Source organism: Cibotium barometz, chromosome 7, assembly GCF_041138505.1.
Source record: "Cibotium barometz isolate CiBa-2024 chromosome 7, ASM4113850v1, whole genome shotgun sequence".
Taxonomy (NCBI): Eukaryota; Viridiplantae; Streptophyta; class Polypodiopsida; order Cyatheales; family Cibotiaceae; genus Cibotium; species Cibotium barometz.
In genome coordinates, this window is record NC_141052.1 from 5159412 (window position 1) to 5177951 (window position 18540).

The 18540-nt window shown below is 43.6% G+C and overlaps 1 protein-coding gene across 1 annotated transcript in view; it reads right to left on the reverse strand.

Annotated features, from left to right (window-relative positions):
- Positions 1–717: 717 nt before the first annotated feature.
- Positions 718–18540, reverse strand: part of LOC147636613 (uncharacterized) — a 34121-nt gene continuing 16298 nt past the window's right edge. Inside the window, exons 3-5 of the mRNA XM_086800057.1 lie at positions 1421–1522; positions 1250–1324; positions 718–1024 (exon numbers count right to left, since the gene is read on the reverse strand). Of these exons, the coding sequence (XP_086656183.1) occupies positions 959–1024; positions 1250–1324; positions 1421–1522 (243 nt within the window). The 3' untranslated portion in view covers positions 718–958. The remainder of the gene's footprint in view (positions 1025–1249; positions 1325–1420; positions 1523–18540) is intronic.

Here is an 18540-nt window from a genome sequence, read left to right on the forward strand (position 1 = left end):
ATTCCAACCTGTTGCAAACATGTAGATCTTGATTGTACTCCTATCTTCACCATCCAGTTTACCTAAGCTCGAACAATGCAATAGAGCCTTCCCCTTGTCAAGAAGCCCAGTTCAGTGATATTTGACTTCAAGCTTTGAAAGCATTGAAAACTTCAAGCTTTGCTCAAGTGAAGAAATACACTACTGCAATACACACCATTTTGGTAAACAATGATACAATAGAATTATCACCACTCTACCATCAGATGCCATTCCGACACATTTTGGCTCAGACAAGATACCTTTTAATGCAGTGGCACCACGATGCCCCACCTGACAGCTCACATGAGCTCGGGTGGCATTCAGTTCGGCCTTGCTTTCCTCATTGCCAAGAATAAGTGGAAAATTACCTCTCACAGTACAGCAAGACCGAAGAACTTGAAGCATACTTACCACAACATAGACACCCTTTTAAGTAGCAATCATACGATAAATCATTATTTAAAACAACCCTCCAAAACCACTCTACTAGCAGATCCCATTCAAACGAATTTTGGCTCAGAAAAGATACCTTTTAATGCAGTGGCACCACAATGCCACCTACGGACAGCTCACATGAGCTCGGGTGGCATTCAGTTCGGCCTTGCTTTCCTCATTGCCAAGAACCATTGTCCCAACCCAACAGGTTGAATAAACAAAGCAAGCCATCACAGGCAGTTGAAAGCAAGCCGTGCACACTTGTAGAAGCCAAAATAGCACATTCAACTTGATGTATTAGGAAAGAAAACAGATGCCAACAATGATCATATTTCCTCGGAAAAGATCGGCAAACAAATACTTCCATGTCAAGGCTCCCTTTGGCCATGATCAGAGTTGACAAACCCCAAGATTTCAGCTCACACCTCCTTTTGTTGGGATAATTCATGTCCTTACAAGCTTGTATAGTAGGCTACTTCAACACATGCAAAGAGATGACCACCTAGGCGATTGCAGACCGAGCCTCCCCAAGTCCTCGAATGTCGAGAATCCGCAGGCGAGTCAACTCCTATCACCATTGGAAAAATGTGCTTTTAGCTCAAGTGGAAAATGGCCAACACAAAGGCCCGTTCCAGACAAGATGATTGCACATACTGGCAGGCTCATCTTGACCACCCGGCCAACACAGCCATGGACAGGGATCTCCACAACAAGCAGGTGTTTGTCTGGAAAGAGCTTACAGTTTGATTTATGGGATAAATTTAATATTGTAGAGTTTGGTTGATACCCATACCTGCCGATGACCTGCAGTCCTACGATAGTTTTTTCTCCTCTTCTTTTTGAAAATTATAACTTTGGCATCTAGCACCTGCAGGTGCAAATGATGATTGCAAAGAAATATCAGTATCATTCGATTCTAAACCTAAACAAAAGAGATCAGTCCCACATTAATCCAATGAGTTACCTGCTCTTCAACAACTGCATGAACAAAAGCCTTTGGTATAAAAGGTCTCCCAATGACTGTCTGGGACCTTGATCCCAGTAACAAGACCTTCTCCAAGCTTAACTGTACAGACAAAACCAAGAAATGTGTAGATTGCAGCTTCAGTACTACTCATTAATCAAAGCAAAGTTAAAGCTTATTTCTTGAACTTAACAAGAACAAGGAGGGATCTGGGCTCCATGAAGAGATCTTCATACCATGCAAAATTTAGTTTTACGTGCTACAACACCCCCATTCACCTCTTTATGTCCTGTACTTACAGAAAAGTCCTCCATAAACAAATGCAAAATAAGGAAATCTGGAGGACTTGAGGTGGTCAACGTGAAGAAGAATGCCAAGTGAGAGGCCAAAGATAAACTGCCTAGTTCAATTGATAAAATCATCTCCTCTAAACCAAAAATCATCTAAGCTTCTAATGGCTAAGTCCCTATCTCATCAGCCAGGTGTTGGGCAATCAAAGCTAACCAATCTCCACTTGAAACTTCAAAACCAAAGAGCACTGCCAGTCAGAAGCAGTGAGAGCAACCTCCACAACTCCGGATATACAGATGCAACAACTATTACCCAAAAGAATACCAATCTTCATACCTTGATATACACAAGGTAACAAGGACCGAAAATGGCCTGATTCCATTCAGAAGCCACCTTTTCACAAGAGTGACCACTACAGGGCCTCCCTCTAGCCATCCTGGAAGACGAAAGATTGCCACTCAATTCAAAAGAAGAGCATCAACATCTCTACAACAAGGCATGGGTTTTCTAGTTCTCATCAAATTCCTTGCAACACACCTACTACCCCTACAGATCTGGCCAACCAGTTCTCGCAGTGATTTGGGCAGCCAGGATTACCCAACATGGGCACCACCCAGGTGTGGACTGGCTAGGCCAGACATTGGACATTGATGGTGTCAGAATGCACGGCAGAAATGAAGACAACTGCTGTAGAGAGCAAAATGCAGATGAGAGAGGGAGAGAGAAGATGTGTAACTCTGAAATATATACACACAAAAATCCCGAATCATACAATGGCAAGTTTGGGGCACAGGGGCCATTTTATATGGCCCCAGGCTGCTGGTCGGCCAGCCCAATACAGGCCAACAGCAGCCAGATGCTCACGACTAGCACAAAAAGTGCTCACGACCAGCAGTAGCTCAGTCGGCCAGGTAACCAAGACAGGTTGGGTAGCAACACACCAGTCCAGCATAAGGTGACAGCCGACAGCCCTCCACCACCCAGAAAAAATGGGAAAAATACATGGAAAAGTAAGGAAAAATGGGGGAACACCAAAACTGGGTGGGCACACCCACAACAGAGGCCCTAGTGTAATGTAGGGACAAGAGATGACTGCTAACACCCCCTCTCAGCTCCTAGATGTGGAACCAACCCCAGTGAGCTGGAGTGCTGCCGGAGCATAGCCTGAGGTAGAGACTTCGTGCACAGGTCCGCCGCATTGTCCTCCCTCCAACGATAAACAAGCAAGATGTCACCAGCCAAAATCTTCGCACGAACAAAGTGATATTGTATCTCTATGTGCTTGGTCCGGGCATGGAAGACCGGGTTCCGAGCAATAGTGATACAGCTCTCGTTATCGCACTGGATGACCTTGGGCTCCTTCTATGGAAACCCAATCTCGCCAAGCAACCTCCGCAGCCACACAACCTCCCAAGCAACACCACAAGCAACCCGGTACTCTGCCTCTGTAGACAAGGCAATAGTCAGCTGCCTCTTGCTACTCCATGAAACAACTCCTAAGCCGAGGGTAAAACTGTAGCTTGATGTAGATCTCCTCCTGTATGGATCTCCTCCCAAATCTGAGTCACTCTAACCTTGGAGTCAAACTCGGTCCTTCGTTTCCCCTCCAGTGTCGTAGAAGAGTCCAAGATCCTTCGTACCCTGCAAATACCGCAAGATCCGCGATCCTGGATCCCAATGAGACTTCAAAGGCGTCTGCATGAACGAGCTCAACAACCCCATAGGAAAGCTCAAGTCCAATCTGGTGTTCAACAACCAAATCAATGAACCAACCAACTTCCGATAAAGATAGGCATCAACCGGCTCACAAGGATCATTCACTATAAGCTTCGTGTTCGGGTCCATAGGTGACATGATAGGCTTGCAATTCTCCATCCCAAAGGCCTCACGCAACTCATGGGCATACCGCTACCGAGAGACAGAGAACCCCCTCTGGGTCTGCCACATCTCCAATCCCAAGAAGAAGTGGAGTAAGCCTAAGTCGGTCATCTCAAACTCCTTTGACAAGGCAACCTTCGTCATTGCAATGTGCTCCACATGACCGCCAATGAGAACGAGGTCATCCGAATAAAGGATGATCAACGTGACCAAACCGTGTTCTCGAAAGAGATACAAGTTAAGATCTACAACTGATCTCTAAAATCCAGTCCGTAGAAATAAGGAATCAATCTTCTAATTCCAAGCCCTGGGAGCCTGCTTAAGACCATACAAGGCCTTCCGCAACTTGTAAACCATCCCCTTTGATCCTGGAACCTCAAAGCCTGGAGGTTGCTCAACCTACACCTCCTCCTGCAAGTCACCATTAAGGAACACGGATTTCACATCCATTTGATATACGGGCCACCACTCAGAAGAAGCAAGGGCAAGAACAGTTTGAATCGTAGTCATCCTCGCTGTCGGAGAGAAGCTCCGTAACACCCACCCAACTCCTTAAGGGTGTCTAACAACCACCTAGGTACTCGAACAGAACGCAGAGCCTCTTGTTGCCGCGGGGGGCTCATCACCAGCCGTGGGCTCAACCTCTACAACCAACTGAGGCTGTCCAGCTGGAACAATCGACTCGGAATCATCATCAAACTCATCTGGGTCTCCAAGAAGTGGCGACTCATCAACAATGGAAGCTGGAACATGCTCATCAAAAACAACATCTCTGTAGATAACAACCTCGTTCTGCTCCGGGTCATACAACTTGTATCCTTTGGAAAGAGAGTTATATCCCACAAATATAAGCTTCAGGGACTTCAAGTCAAGCTTCCCCCTCTGCTTCTTTGAAATGTGAACATAGACATCCAAACACACGAAAATGGGAGACACTTGGTTTCCTGCCAAAATAAGCCTCAAATGGAGTCATCTTTGGTACTGAAGTCGTCGGAGATCGGTTGAGGATATGGATAGCCGTAGCCACATCCTCTCCCCAAAGTGGACGAGGAAGATCACGATGCTCCAACATCGTCCTCGCCATCTCCACCACAGTCTGGTGCTTACGCTCAACCACTCCATTCTCTGAAGGCGAACCTGTATTGGCCGGCTCCCACTTGATGCCATGTTCCGCACAAAGGCATTGGAAGAAAACTCTCCTCCTTTGTCAACCCGAAGAGTCTTTATCTGCAAACCAAACTCTTTCTCCACCATCACATGCCACTCCTTGAACCAACCAAACGCTTGGTCCTTCTGGAAAAGGAAATAAACCCATGTGAATCTGCTACAATCATCATCAAGCAGCATAAAATACAAAGAACCTGTTGGGGTAAAGGCATTATGCCCACCCTTATAGTGTGTACAAGCCCATAAGTTATAGTACATAGTACACTTAGTACTTTTAATGTACTAAGTGCACTATGTGTACTAGTGCAATATACATGTGTGATAGGGGAGTCACACACTCATTTCCATGAGTTGACTTATCCCCACATATGTCTCTCTCTCCCCCTTCTTCTCTTTGTGTGTATGTCTCCCACATGAATAACCCTAATTAATTCTCCCATTCAACTGGTATCAGAGCATTCTTGATCCCCTCCCTCTTCTTATGATAGCTCGGAAGACTTTCTCCTCATAGAAAGAAGCTTCTCTCTCTTCGACGATTTACAGCCTTGATAGCATCTTCGGCCAGCATAGAACAGTGAAGCTTGACGGGCGGCAAGGACAAGTGCTTGGGTCGCTTCACACACCTCCAGTGCAGGCCAGCAGCGCTCGCAGCAATCGCAGGCAGGTGAGCGGAAAGAGAAGGTGGCGGGTGTCCATACTCAGGCGATGAACCGGTCGCAGGTAGTAAGGCGGACACGTAAGCAGGTGTACGCGTGTGTGCGCTTGCAGCTTAAAGCGAAAAGCGATCAACGCTCGTAGCAATAAGCGTCTATAGCGAAAACGCCTCAACAAGCGATCAGCGCTCGCAGCACCGTGGTGTAGAGTCGCACGTCGCGTGTAGCGTTGGTGGCCACAAGGCGTCAGACTCCTGGCCCCAAGGCGTAGCAACGTACACCCGTAGCAACGTACACCTACACGAACAGCAACAAACACCTGCAGCGGAAGCGTGGTGGGCCCATAACCCACAATCCCTTGAACTGTCATTCGCCTATCATCCAATGCCCGACTACAAAGGTCTGCACGAACAGCAGCATCAGATTTCTGCAGCAGCACCTCATCAGAGCAAATTCGACGCCTCCCCTTTTCCTGCAATCAGAAATTACGAGATATTTGCTTCAATTTCTTTTGGGATTTGCAATTGAGCAGGTACAATCATCAATTGAGCAGGTACAGGTGCCAAATTGCTCAATTTTTTAGCAAAATTGGCAAAATTGGGTGACATTGGTCACAATCAGGATCAATTTGCAAGAAACTGGATGTCAAAATTTGGGGCTTTTGATGTAATTGTGCAATTAAGCATTCATACATGCTGCATGATGTGAGAAATCGCACATTCGGGCAAAATTGCAGCAAATTGCAGTGCAAATCAAGGGGCTTTTGTGCCGATTGGATTGATTTGCATGCAGGCACTCGCATTTGATGCTTTGGGCAATGTGTTGATACCTGTCAAGCACTCAATGTGCCTGTAAATCAAGGGGCTTTCATGTATTGGATGTATATGTGGCCAGGGGGAAGCATTGAGAGACTCTGGATGCCTTCATGTGCGTCAATGTACCATGTATGATCAGCAACTGATCTTAAATCAAGGGGCTTTTCAAGATTTTATGCTTGTTGAGCTTGGCAAAGCAGCAAGCGAGACTTTTATGCCTTGAATCCTCAGAAATCAGCTTGCAGTCAAGGGGCTTTTGCCCAATTTCTGTTCGGAACTGTTGTATGCAGTGTTCGGGACTGTAAAAGTCTGATTTTCACTCATTTGGACAGCCAGGAGAGCATTTATTGCTACTGTACCTGCTGGTACAGAATTGGCACAGCTTTGTGGAAGTTTTGGCATGGCTGTACACTGATTTGAGTGAGGAAAAGGTTCAATTTCAGCTACTGTACTTACCGGTACAAGTTTGGTACATCTTTGGTGAGCACTTAGTATTGCTGTACAGTACTTTGAAAGGGCAACAGAGCACATTTAAGGTGCTGTCCTAAATCTGCAGCAACCAGATTTTGGTGATTTTATCACATACAGTGGGAGAAAAGTTGCATTCTTGCTTCCGCAGTGGGAGATAAAGCTTGGGAGAACAACTGTGAGCACTTTGTGTGCTTTTGGTGCAGTGTTTGCACATTTTGCAGGGAGTCAGGCATTGACTGTGACAGGTTGCATTTTGCTATGGCAACCACAGGTGAGAGCTCTTCATTGCTTCACATCAAGAAGCTTGAAGGCTCACATAACAATGATATTTGGCAAACCCAGTGCTATAATGTGTTGCTCCAGAAGAAGCAGCACAAGCCCATCAAAGAAAGGGGTGTAAAGCCCGCTTCTCTTACTGCTGAAGAGTGGGAAGATATGGATAAGCTGGCAAGATCTACTATCATGTTGTCTGTGTCAGACTCTTTACTTTTCAGCATTCGTGAAGAGAAGACAGCTTGGGGAATGTAGAAAAGATTGCAGGACATGTATGCCCAGCAAAGTGCCTCAAGCAAAGTGTATTGGTTGAAGAAACTCATAGGTCTTCAGATGAAGGAAGGGGCGTCTATGACAGCCCATCTAAATGAGTTTAATGGTATTGTCAGCCAGGTCATTAATCAAAAGTTGGCAATGGACGATGAGTTCAAAGCCACTTTTCTCTTATGCACTTTGCCAAAGAGTTGGGACACATTCAGGACAGCCACTAGCAATTCGAATGCTATGCTGTCATATGCAGATGTTGAGGGTGCTCTTCTTCAAGAAGAGATGAACAGGAAAAACAACTCTATTGGAAAGTCCAATGCAATGAATGCACGTGGGAGATCCTAGCAAAGGGGTAAAAGCCAAGAACGGGGAAGGAGCAAGTCCCGCTCCAAAAAGGACTTGGAATGCCATTATTGTGGCAAGAAGGGACACATCAAAAAGCAATGCTACAAATGGAAAAATGATCAAAAGGAAAAGGGAAAAGGCAAAGACAAAGACAAAGAAGAAGCCAAAGATGTAAAGCCAAAGGGCAAAAGTGGAGTGAAGTCAATGTGTCACATGCAGGTGACAGTGAGGATGAAGTCCTATTCACGTCTTCACTTGATGCCCATTCACTTCTTGCAGGAGATGGTCATGGTATGCACTCATGGATCATTGATTCAGGTGCCTCCTTTCATGTCACAGGTTGCAGAGACTTGTTTGTCAGGTATACTGCTGGCAATGAAGGAGTAGTTTATTTGGGTGATAACCATGCATGCAAGATTCTTGGCAGAAGTGATGTGAGGCTTGTGTTTTCAGATGGCTCACAACTTATGCTCCATGATGTCAGGCATGTGCCTGAGATCAAGAAGAGCCTGCTTTCTACTGGACAGCTTGATGATGCTGATTATGTTACCACATTTGGTCGTGGAAAGTGGAAGATTAGTAAGGGCTTACTGGTTGTTACCAGAGGCTCTAAGGTGGACACTCTTTACTTCATGCATGCAGGTGTTTGTCACCATGCTAATGTAAATGCAACCGAGCTGCCGGAAATCTCTATGTGGCATAGCCGGTTGGGACACATGAGTGTCAAAGGAATGGAGCAATTGTCTCGTTTGGGTTACTTGCCTTCTCTAAAGTTTTCAAGTTCTCCGTTTTGTGAGCATTGTATATATGGCAGGCAACTCCAATGCCCCCACAAGAAAGCTCTTGGACAGAAAGATGCTCAGTTAGAGCTTGTGCATACAGATGTATGTGAGATGCCTCAACTTTCTTTGGGAGGGGCAAAATATTTTGTGTCTTTTATTGATGATGCCACACGCAAGGTGTGGGTTTATCCTCTTCGTTTGAAGAGTGATACATTCTCAGTGTTTGAGAAGTTTGTTGCTCTTGTTGAGAATCAAACTGGCAAAACACTGAAGGCTTTGCGTTCCGACAATGGTGGAGAGTATATGTCCAAACAGTTTCAGGACTTTTGTGATGCTAAAGGCATCAAAAGGGAGCTCTCTACTCCTTATGATCCTCCACAGAACGGGACAGCAAAGAGGATGAACAGGACCATTCAAGAGAAGGTCCGTTCTATTGTGTCACATGCTGCGTTACCTCATGGTTTTTGGGCTGAAGCTGTTATGACAGCTGTTCATCTTATAAACAGGTCACCTAACACGAGGCTTGGTGGGAAAGTGCCAGAGGAAGTATGGACAGGGAAGCCTCCGTCATACAAGCACTTGGGAGTGTTTGGTTGCGTTGCGTACGTGCACATACGCAGGGAAATGCGCACCAAACTTGATCCTAAGTCTCACAAATGCATATTCCTAGGATATGGTGACAGAGGTGAAATGGGGTATAGACTTTGGGATCCCGTGAATAGAAAGATTATACGCAGCAATGATGTCATTTTTGATGAAACATGCATGTATAAGGAGCCTGCAAGGCAACAGGAGCCTAGCAGAGTCATCTTTGATGATGATGGACATCATGGACAACAACCAAGGGCTGTAAATCAGCCATTACAGCAAGAAAACCAGCCCTTAAATGGTGCTGAAAGAGATGGCAGAAGATATCCCTTTGGATATACCACAGTTAGAGGAAATACCGGGCATGAGATTTCAGCCTTATGGCATGGAACAGGAGCCACCAATTGGTGATATGCAGGCTGGACAGCAACTGCAAATGATGGTCATTGGGTACGGAGGTCCACTAGACCCTCCAGAGCCCCTGACAGGTTTGTTCCAGGGGTTGACTACTTGATGCTTTACTGACTGTGGGGAGCCCTCATGTTATAAGGAGGCTTTACAGAGGGCAGACAAGGCTCTTTGGGAGCGTGCCATGAAGTCAGAGATGGATTCTTGCACAAAAATGGAACATGGAAGTTGGTGCATTTGCCTACAGGCAAGAAGGTTTTGCCATGCAAGTGGGTTTACAGGCTCAAAGTTGCACCAGATGCAAAGCCAAGATACAAAGTCAGGTTAGTGGCTAAGGGCTTCAAGCAAGAATATGGTGTGGACTTTGATGAGATCTTCTCTCCAGTGGTCAAAATGACCACACTTAGAGCTGTGTTAGCTTTGGTTGCACATGATGATCTGGACTTGATTCAGATGGATGTGAAGACTGCTTTTCTTCACGGTGATCTCCATGAGGAGATATATATGCAACAGCCAGAGGGTTATGCAATGAATGGAAAGGAGAAGCTTGTATGCAAGCTGAAAAAGAGTCTTTATGGGCTCAAACAGGCACCAAGAGAATGGTATCATAAATTTGATACATTCATGAAATCCCGGAATTTCAGGAGAAGTGACATAGATCACTCACTGCTTGTACACCAAAAAAGCTTTGGATGGCAGTCTATTGATCCTCATCTTGTATGTTGATGATATGTTGATTGCCGAGAAATCTCGTAAAGAGATAGATGCCTTGAAGAAGAGGCTGCGTCAAACCTTTGATATGAAGGATTTGGGTGATGCAAATCACATTTTGGGTGTGCGGATACTTCGGGACAGAAATCAACATGTGTTGTATTTGTCTCAGAAGGAATACATTGGCAAAGTTTTGCAGAGGTTCAATATGGACGGGGGGAAGAAGACTAGTACTCCTTTGCCTCCATATGTGAAACTCAGTGCTATGGACAGCCCACAGCCAGATAGTGGTAAGGCTAATATGGCCAAGATTCCGTATGCTTCAGCTTGTGGCAGTCTCATGTATGCCATGGTTGCTACTAGGCCGGACATTGCATTTGCAATGGGAGTGGTTTCTAGATACATGGCCAACCCTGGCAAGAAGCATTGGGAAGCAGTGAAAGGTGTCATGAGATACCTGAAGGGCACACAGGATATGTGCATTTGTTTTGGCAAACAGGATGCATTAGTGCATGGTTACACGGAATCGGATTATGCCGGTCATCCAGATAACCGGAAGTCTACTACCGGTTATGTGTTAACATTCACAGGAGGTGCTGTGTCATGGATATCCAGGATGCAGAAGTGCACTGCCTTATCTACTACAGAGGCCGAGTATATTGCAGCCACAGAGGCTTGCAAGGAGGCATTATGGCTATCTCGGTTAGTGGTTGATTTGGGTTCTACAGGGGATATTCCATTGTTGCATTGTGACAGTCAGAGTGCCATCCAGTTGGCAAAGAACCCTGTCTTTCATGCAAAGACGAAGCATGTGGATGTGAAGTATCACTTCATCAGAGAGGTGATAGAGAACAAGCAAATTCAGCTTGTTAAGATTCATACGGATGACAACCCGACTCATCTGTTGACAAAAAGTTTGCCTCCGGAGCGGTTTGCTCATTGCAGACACTTGATGGGCATTGGATGAGGCCAGTTTCAGCCTTGATATGGCCTTGTATATTATCATGTACATGCTGATTTTTCTTTTCCTTTACTTAAGGGCACTTTGCCTTTAAGTGGGAGGTTGTTGGGGTAAAGGCATTATGCCCACCCTTATAGTGTGTACAAGCCCATAAGTTATAGTACATAGTACACTTAGTACTTTTAATGTACTAAGTGCACTATGTGTACTAGTGCAATATACATGTGTGATAGGGGAGTCACACACTCATTCCCATGAGTTGACTTATCCCCACATATGTCTCTCTCTCTCCCTTCTTCTCTCTGTGTGTATGTCTCCCACATGAATAACCCTAATTAATTCTCCCATTCAGAACCTCCCAAGGATGGGGTCCGCATAGGTCCACACAGGTCAATGTGTACCAACTCCAAAGGTTTCGAAGCCCGCCTGGAAGCCTGCTTCGAAAAAGATTCCCTGTGCTGCTTACCACGAATGCAAGAACTATAGCGTCCCTACCTGCTGCCAACATCTGGCCAGCTAACCACCATCTAGTCCTGGAAAGTCCGTTGCGGTGCATCCACATTCAATTGGCCAAACCAAAAGTGCCACAAGTCACCGATCTGAGTGCCTGTCAGAGAGGAGAGTGCCGAGAGTTTGTAGATACTGTTCTCCGCTCCGCCTTTCCATACAACCTCGCCTATTTCTCTGTGCCATAGAGCAACAGAATGCTCCTCAAACTCCACTTGGAAGCCAATCTTGCAAACCTCATGCACTGACAATAGATGAAAACCAAGTGCAAGGACGTAAACAACACGAGAGCTTCCTCCCTCTGCCATCGAGAATGATCTCCATCCTGCCCTCACTATAAATCAATATAGTGGAATTGTCGCCAATGAAAATGCGACCGATTGTCGTTTAAGATCCTGTAAGAACTCACGGGAAGGAGTCATGTACCTAGAAGCACCACTATCAAGAATCCACTCCCGTGTATCCCTCGTGATAAAGCCAACTGCCTCCTCGCTCGAAGAAGATGAAGCATCTGTGCCCAAAATCTCCAAGTGCACAAAGGCTAGAGTCTTTGCAACTCAAGCTGAAGAAACAGCACTCTTCTCGGTATTCCGCTTAGAACGTTTTCTCCAATAGTGGCCTTTCTCGCCACAATCATTTCAGGTCCGCTCGGCCTTCAGTTTCTCACGGTCTGAATGGGGCTTCTTCTCAGAAGACTTCTCTTTGCCCTTATTGTTGTTGTTACGACCTTTCAACTACTGGCCAGTCAAGGCCTCAGAACCTCGGACCTCAACCCTGTGGAGGGTTCGTAAAACGCTCTTCTTGGTCCAAGACCATAGGCACAAGCTCCTCCCACGTGATGGTGCTCGGCCTGCCACTGGTGATCAAAGAGGAGTAAAATGCTGAGTATTGAGAAGGAAAATGGAACAACAACATGATGGCCATGTCCTCTAAAGATATCTCTTTCCCTACCTGAAGAACCTCTTGTTGAAGAGCCTGCAACTTGTTGATGTGCTCCCGCATCGTCGACGACTTTGCAGGATTCATCACCCGCATCTGCACTTCCAAGGAGATCCGCTTCATGGGTGATAGCCTGTTATACAGAGAAGCCAAATGCTGCCAAATCTCTTTGGCCAACGTCATATGCTTTATATGATTAATCACCTGTGGTTTGCAATTTAGGAAGATGAAGGAATGGACATGGGCATTGACACGATCCCATAACTGTGCCTGAGCCTCCCATTCCTTCTGTATAGTGGGTAACTCTCCGTCTTCCAACTCCGACCGTGGAACACCAACTACAATGAAATCAGCCAAGTCATAAGACTCCAAAACGGACTCCATCATTATCTTCCATATGCCGTAGTTGTTTTCGTCCAACTGTTGGTCCATCGAGAACGTGAGGAATGTAGGGATCTTCACGTGCTTCTCAGCCCTCTCAAGCATGTATGCCATCTCAAGGGTTCACAAGGCCTCTTGTGAAGGGAGGGTGGGTGAAAAAAAAAGAAGAAGAGGTTGCAAATAATATGCAAGGTGGTTATCCAACAGGTATGGCCGCCTTCTACCCAATCTCCAAGTCCCGAACAACCCAAGCAATCTCCAATCAGCACCTCAAATCAACAAACCCTCGAGGTCCCATTGTCTCCAAGCTTCAAGCCACCTGGGGCTCTGATACCATGTCAGAATGCACAAAAAAATGAAGACAATTGCCTTAGAGAGCAAAACGCAAATGAGAGAGGAAGAGAGAAATTGTGTAACTCTGCTATATATACACAAGAAAATCACGAATTATACAATGGCAAGTGTGAAGGGCATGCACCATTTTATATGGACCCGGTGGTCGACCAATCCAAAACAGGCCGACAGCAACCAGATGCTCACGACTAGCACAAAAAGTGCTCACGACCAACAGTAGCTCAATCGGCCAAGTAAGCAGGACAGGTCAGATAGCAACACACCAGTCGGCCAACATAAGGTGACAACCGACAGCCCTCCTACACCCAAAAAAAAATGAAACAAAATACATGGAAAGTGAGGAAAAATGGGGGAACACCAAAACTGGATGGGCACACCCACAACAAAGGCCCTGGTGTAATGTATAGACAGGAGATGATTGCTAACAGATGAGCAGCCAAGTGTATGCCCACATGTAAGAATTCATGAGGAAAAGCAATTTGTGGAGCTGGTTGACCCATCCTACAGATTGACCAGCCCCATATTCACCAATTTAAAGGGCGCTTAGAGTATCTGCTGGATATCTCATGATTCGGGAGCCTTGCCATCAGGATCGCAAGTACAAAGGCGAGTTGGGAGGGTTGAGTAACAGATCTACAACTAGCATCTTGGATTGAGGGATAGAAATCTACATCAAGCCTACAAGTGGTGGGCTATCCCAAGACTCCCAACAATCCTTGGTGATTATGCTGACATCAACACCACCATTCAAGCATAGTCACCAAAAACAAGAAACGGGAACAAGAACGGCACCCCCTCAAAACGAAAACCGATGGGAAACAAAAATGGGTAGGAAATGGCACATATACTTGAAAAATTAAATTACAGAACTAAAACTAGTTATTACAAACTCAAAACTAGTTGTGTGCAAGTACAGAAGAAACAAGTACTACAGGCTTATGTGCTAATAGAACCTAGTTGTCTCGTGGATGCCAACGTTTCTTTTTTTTAATGTTCCCTAAATCAAATCAACATGTTGGGGGCAACAATAGTATTTTTCTTCCCAGATCCAGTGCACGTACATCATTTGTATTTTTTTCGATGCTGGGTAGTGGTCACTGTACGTTTTTTCAATGGACTGGGCAACACACGCCACATTTTATTTTTTTTGGGGCTTTTGTCATGTACCTTACAACATTCGCTTCTTTGGGTTTTTTTTCATGTGGCGGGAGCTCACGCGAAAACGGCGTGCTAGGCAGACTATTTCCACCATTTCTTGTGAGGCGACCAACAGTGGCACATTTCTACCGTTTCTAGTATCGTGGAGTGGGGAAACGGCGTTTCCCTCTTTCAAGGACCCGTTTCCTGTGACTATGCATTCAAGGTCTCTTATACACGACAGGTAACATTGAGTTCATTTTGTTGCTTTCAAAATAGTGTCCCACCTTGTTCATGGACACTTTGGGCTGTCCTTTTGTTTTGGCTATGGAGTGGCATATTGTCAACCATTTGATGCTTCTGCAAAAGCACCAAACTCCCAATGTTTACATGCCCAAAACAAGCATACCATAGCTCTGCATCATGCATAGCAGGAGTGTGGGCAACCATTATATGTGCATCATATGGACACTTGTCCAGCTTATATAAGCCATTGCATCGTGTTCCAGAAGTGACTATAGCATAACCCCTCCAAGGGCCTTGGACTAAACGCTTCTTTTCTACCAATTCAACCACCAAACCTTGACCGGTTATGGTTGAGACAGAAAGCAGGTTTTTTTTATCCCTGGAACATACAATACATTTGTCATGCATACATTTTTACCATGGGCTGCAACAAGCATGACCTTATATATACCGTCACAAGGCCAGATGAATCTGAACTTACGAATAATTTTAAAAGAAAGAAGAGAATCACTAAAAACAAACAATCAAAAATAGGAAAGCTTAATAGAGAGAACCAAAAAGAAATAATAATAATAATAATAATAATAATAACTTAAAAATAGACAAATACATGACTAAATCACACACGTCCACATACCACAACAAAACAAACAAGCTAAACAAATTTTTAATGACTAATTCACTAAAACAAAAAGTGCAAACTTTACCTCAAAGATTGTCCACTCATGAAGTATAAGATCATCAACTTCATCATGCAAAGCATGGGCTAGGTGCTACGACATCCCTACTCACGTCATCAACACCCAAGAGTAGGTGCAGGTTTACATATAGTTAAAAAAATATCCTAACCAAGAAGACACAATTTTAATACAAAGACCAACAAGTTGAGTTACTATCACTTCTCCAGAGATAAAGGACAGACTCAACCATGATGAAGGCAGGCAATTACAACTAGACTAGCAAAAACAAATCAAGTAAGACTAGAAGCAAAGATAAATAACAACTAAGAGATAAAATGATCTAAATAAAAAATGGGCTTTTAAGCTCCCTATTTTTGTGAAACTTATTACTTATAATCTTAAATATTCAAAAAACAAAAATCTCAAAGATGTATCTACTTCGATTCAAAAAACAGCAAACTTTGCTTAAAACCTTTTTAAAGCAATAATCCTTTTGCACAAGCAAATTGATGAGTTGGCAAAAACTTCAGTAATAAAAGCAAACTTATTTGAACAAATACGAGAGAATCTGAATAACTGAGAAGAGACAACACCATATTTAGTTATTTTAGAAATGTTAAAAGTGAAGTGAGGCACTCTTATGATATTTAAGTTGGAATACTCGGGTTGTAAACGTTTATCATATATATCTACATCTATACCAACACAAGATTGAGAAATCTTGAGATCCAAAAAAGAACAATGGTCATTATTTGCAATGCAATTAAGTTCACAAAACTCTTTGGGATAAATTCCTCCACCTAGAGAGGTAGGGTTTAAATACATAAAGTCTTGGAAATCAAGAATATTGGAAACAAAAAGGTCATCAACAAAATGTCTCACTTGACAAAGTTTGTGAAGAAAGATAGGGCACGTATCAACGGAAACTAGGCATTCCATAAATTCAAATTCATATATAAAAAGATAAAAGTTTGCAAGAAAGACGGCACAGTTAGTACCCATAGGAATACCAATGGTTTGTTTGAATAAGGAATCACCTTGGGTTATATAGAGGTTATCTAGGAGAAAATCAAACCCAGACATAATATCATCTTGGTCTACAATCTTAATATATCTTTTTTTATTCTTGGCCATGTCTTGATTTTTCTTTTTCAACCAACAAAAATCAAAATGAAGAGCTGATTTTTCAATCAACAAAGCTTTGTATCTATTGTGCTCTAGTTTGTAATGAAAGACTTGACAAATTAGAGATTTAATTCGATTACACAAGTCGTTTAAGTCCAATTTAGTATAAAGAGTAGTGAAATCAAAAGTTTGAAGGCACAAAGGAGAAGACTTCTCATTAAGACTATGAGAAAAGTTTAAGAATTTAACAACGGGAATCACTCCCACTTAATCTTTTAAGATCCAACTATAATCTATAGGTATATCCTTCTTTCTAAGCAAATTTCTCCAAAGCTCATGGACACTCGACAAAATGGCTTTAAAGCAATTACTTAACCATTTTGAGACCGAACTAGAGGCAGCTATAAATTTGGGATGTTTATGAAAATTCCAAATAGCATAAAGAAAAGGTAACTTATTGCTCACCTTGAAACCAAAAGATTTACAAAAATCTTGGTGTTTTGCAATAACCTCTTGGGACGAGAGAGAGCTACTTTCATACGTTTGAGTAAAAGAGTTAACTTCTCTCAAAAGACATTCTAAATAGAACTTTTTGCATGCAAACATAAAATTATTAGAACATTTGTCCACATAGGAAATTACAAAATCTCAATGAAACTACGGAGAGTAACTAAGTCACTTGAAGATAAAGAGTTGCCATTAGAGCAAATCGTACTTTAATGGGATTCCATAAGCTTTAAAGAGACCTTTTTTAGAACCGTAGCTTTCCAATGAGAACAAAAGCCTTGAACTCCAAGAGACTCTTCTAACTTATTGACAAAATTAGAGATGCCCTTCTCAATAGCTTTCAAAAGACAAGAGTCAACTGAAGAGAAAATTCTAAATTTAGTGCCTTTTATAAACAACTCTTTAAGAGACATAGAAGGAACCACAAAAGACGAGAAAACTGCCTTGTTACAACAACATTGACTATTAAGAATGGTTGATTTAGTAGCCTCCTTGACCTTGCATGTCTCTTTCACTGGATAAGTAGATTGACCTGAACATGATACAGTGCGGCCATCAGAAGCATAAACCAAGTGTGCTGGAATACATCTTTGCAAGAAGCGATATGGCTTAAAGCACCACTATCAAAATACCAAATTGCATCCTTACTGGCATGCAATCAAACTTTCAAAGGCATATCCTATTCTGTAGCACTTGGTGTGTCACTATTGCATGTGAAAAAAAATGTCCACTCCTCATGGACTACATTAGCAAACTGCTTTGCTTTGTCATTAGAAGTGTCAGCTACTATTGCATTACCTGCATCTTTCTTCTTCTCTTTTGTCATTCGCTTTCTATATTCAATTACGTAGTGGCTAGGTTTATGACAGCAGAAACATTTGCCCAGCTTGTTGGCATCCCCTTTTTCAAACATATCACCTCCTGAAGAGGACTGTCCATGACAAGCCTTATTGGACTAGTGTCCTCTATGCTTAAAGCTCGCCACTACGGTTGCTTGATAGATTTGTTTTTGTTTGTTATTCTTGTAGAGCAAACCCACCAACTCTTCAAAAGTGAAGGTTTAGCACCTCCTCTCATAGAGAGATTGAGAGTGCGAAAGCCCAAACACGCAAATTATTGGTGACCAACTGTTTGTCTGGGATAACTTCATTATTGTTCAGCAACTATTTCTACAAGTCTTTCACTTTGGTGAGGTGATCTATCATTAAGTCACCCTCATCCATAGAAAGAGTATCCAATTGCCTCTTCATATCACATGCACCCTGCACTCGGGTACACAATGACACACTAGAATCATCATCAGTGCAACATCTATACAATAAAAGTACCTTTTTTAGGAACATCTGTCGTACATCGTGACCAAATTGTAAGCCCTCATTCCAGGGACAGTCATGCACAAGCTACATAGGTCGATCTCCGAGCCATAGAGGTCAGTCTAGAGCCACTCCTTTTAACCCACTTGGAGAACCCCATCAAATAAGTGCATGTAAGAGTCAACCATAGCTTTGGTCTTGCATCAGAAGCATGTAGCAAGCATGTAGAGGCTTAGTTGCATGATAAGCATGCCTATGGGCTAGCCAAAGGCCAACCCATGGCTGCAAGCCGACACCATGTAGCCCACCAACCAACAGCAT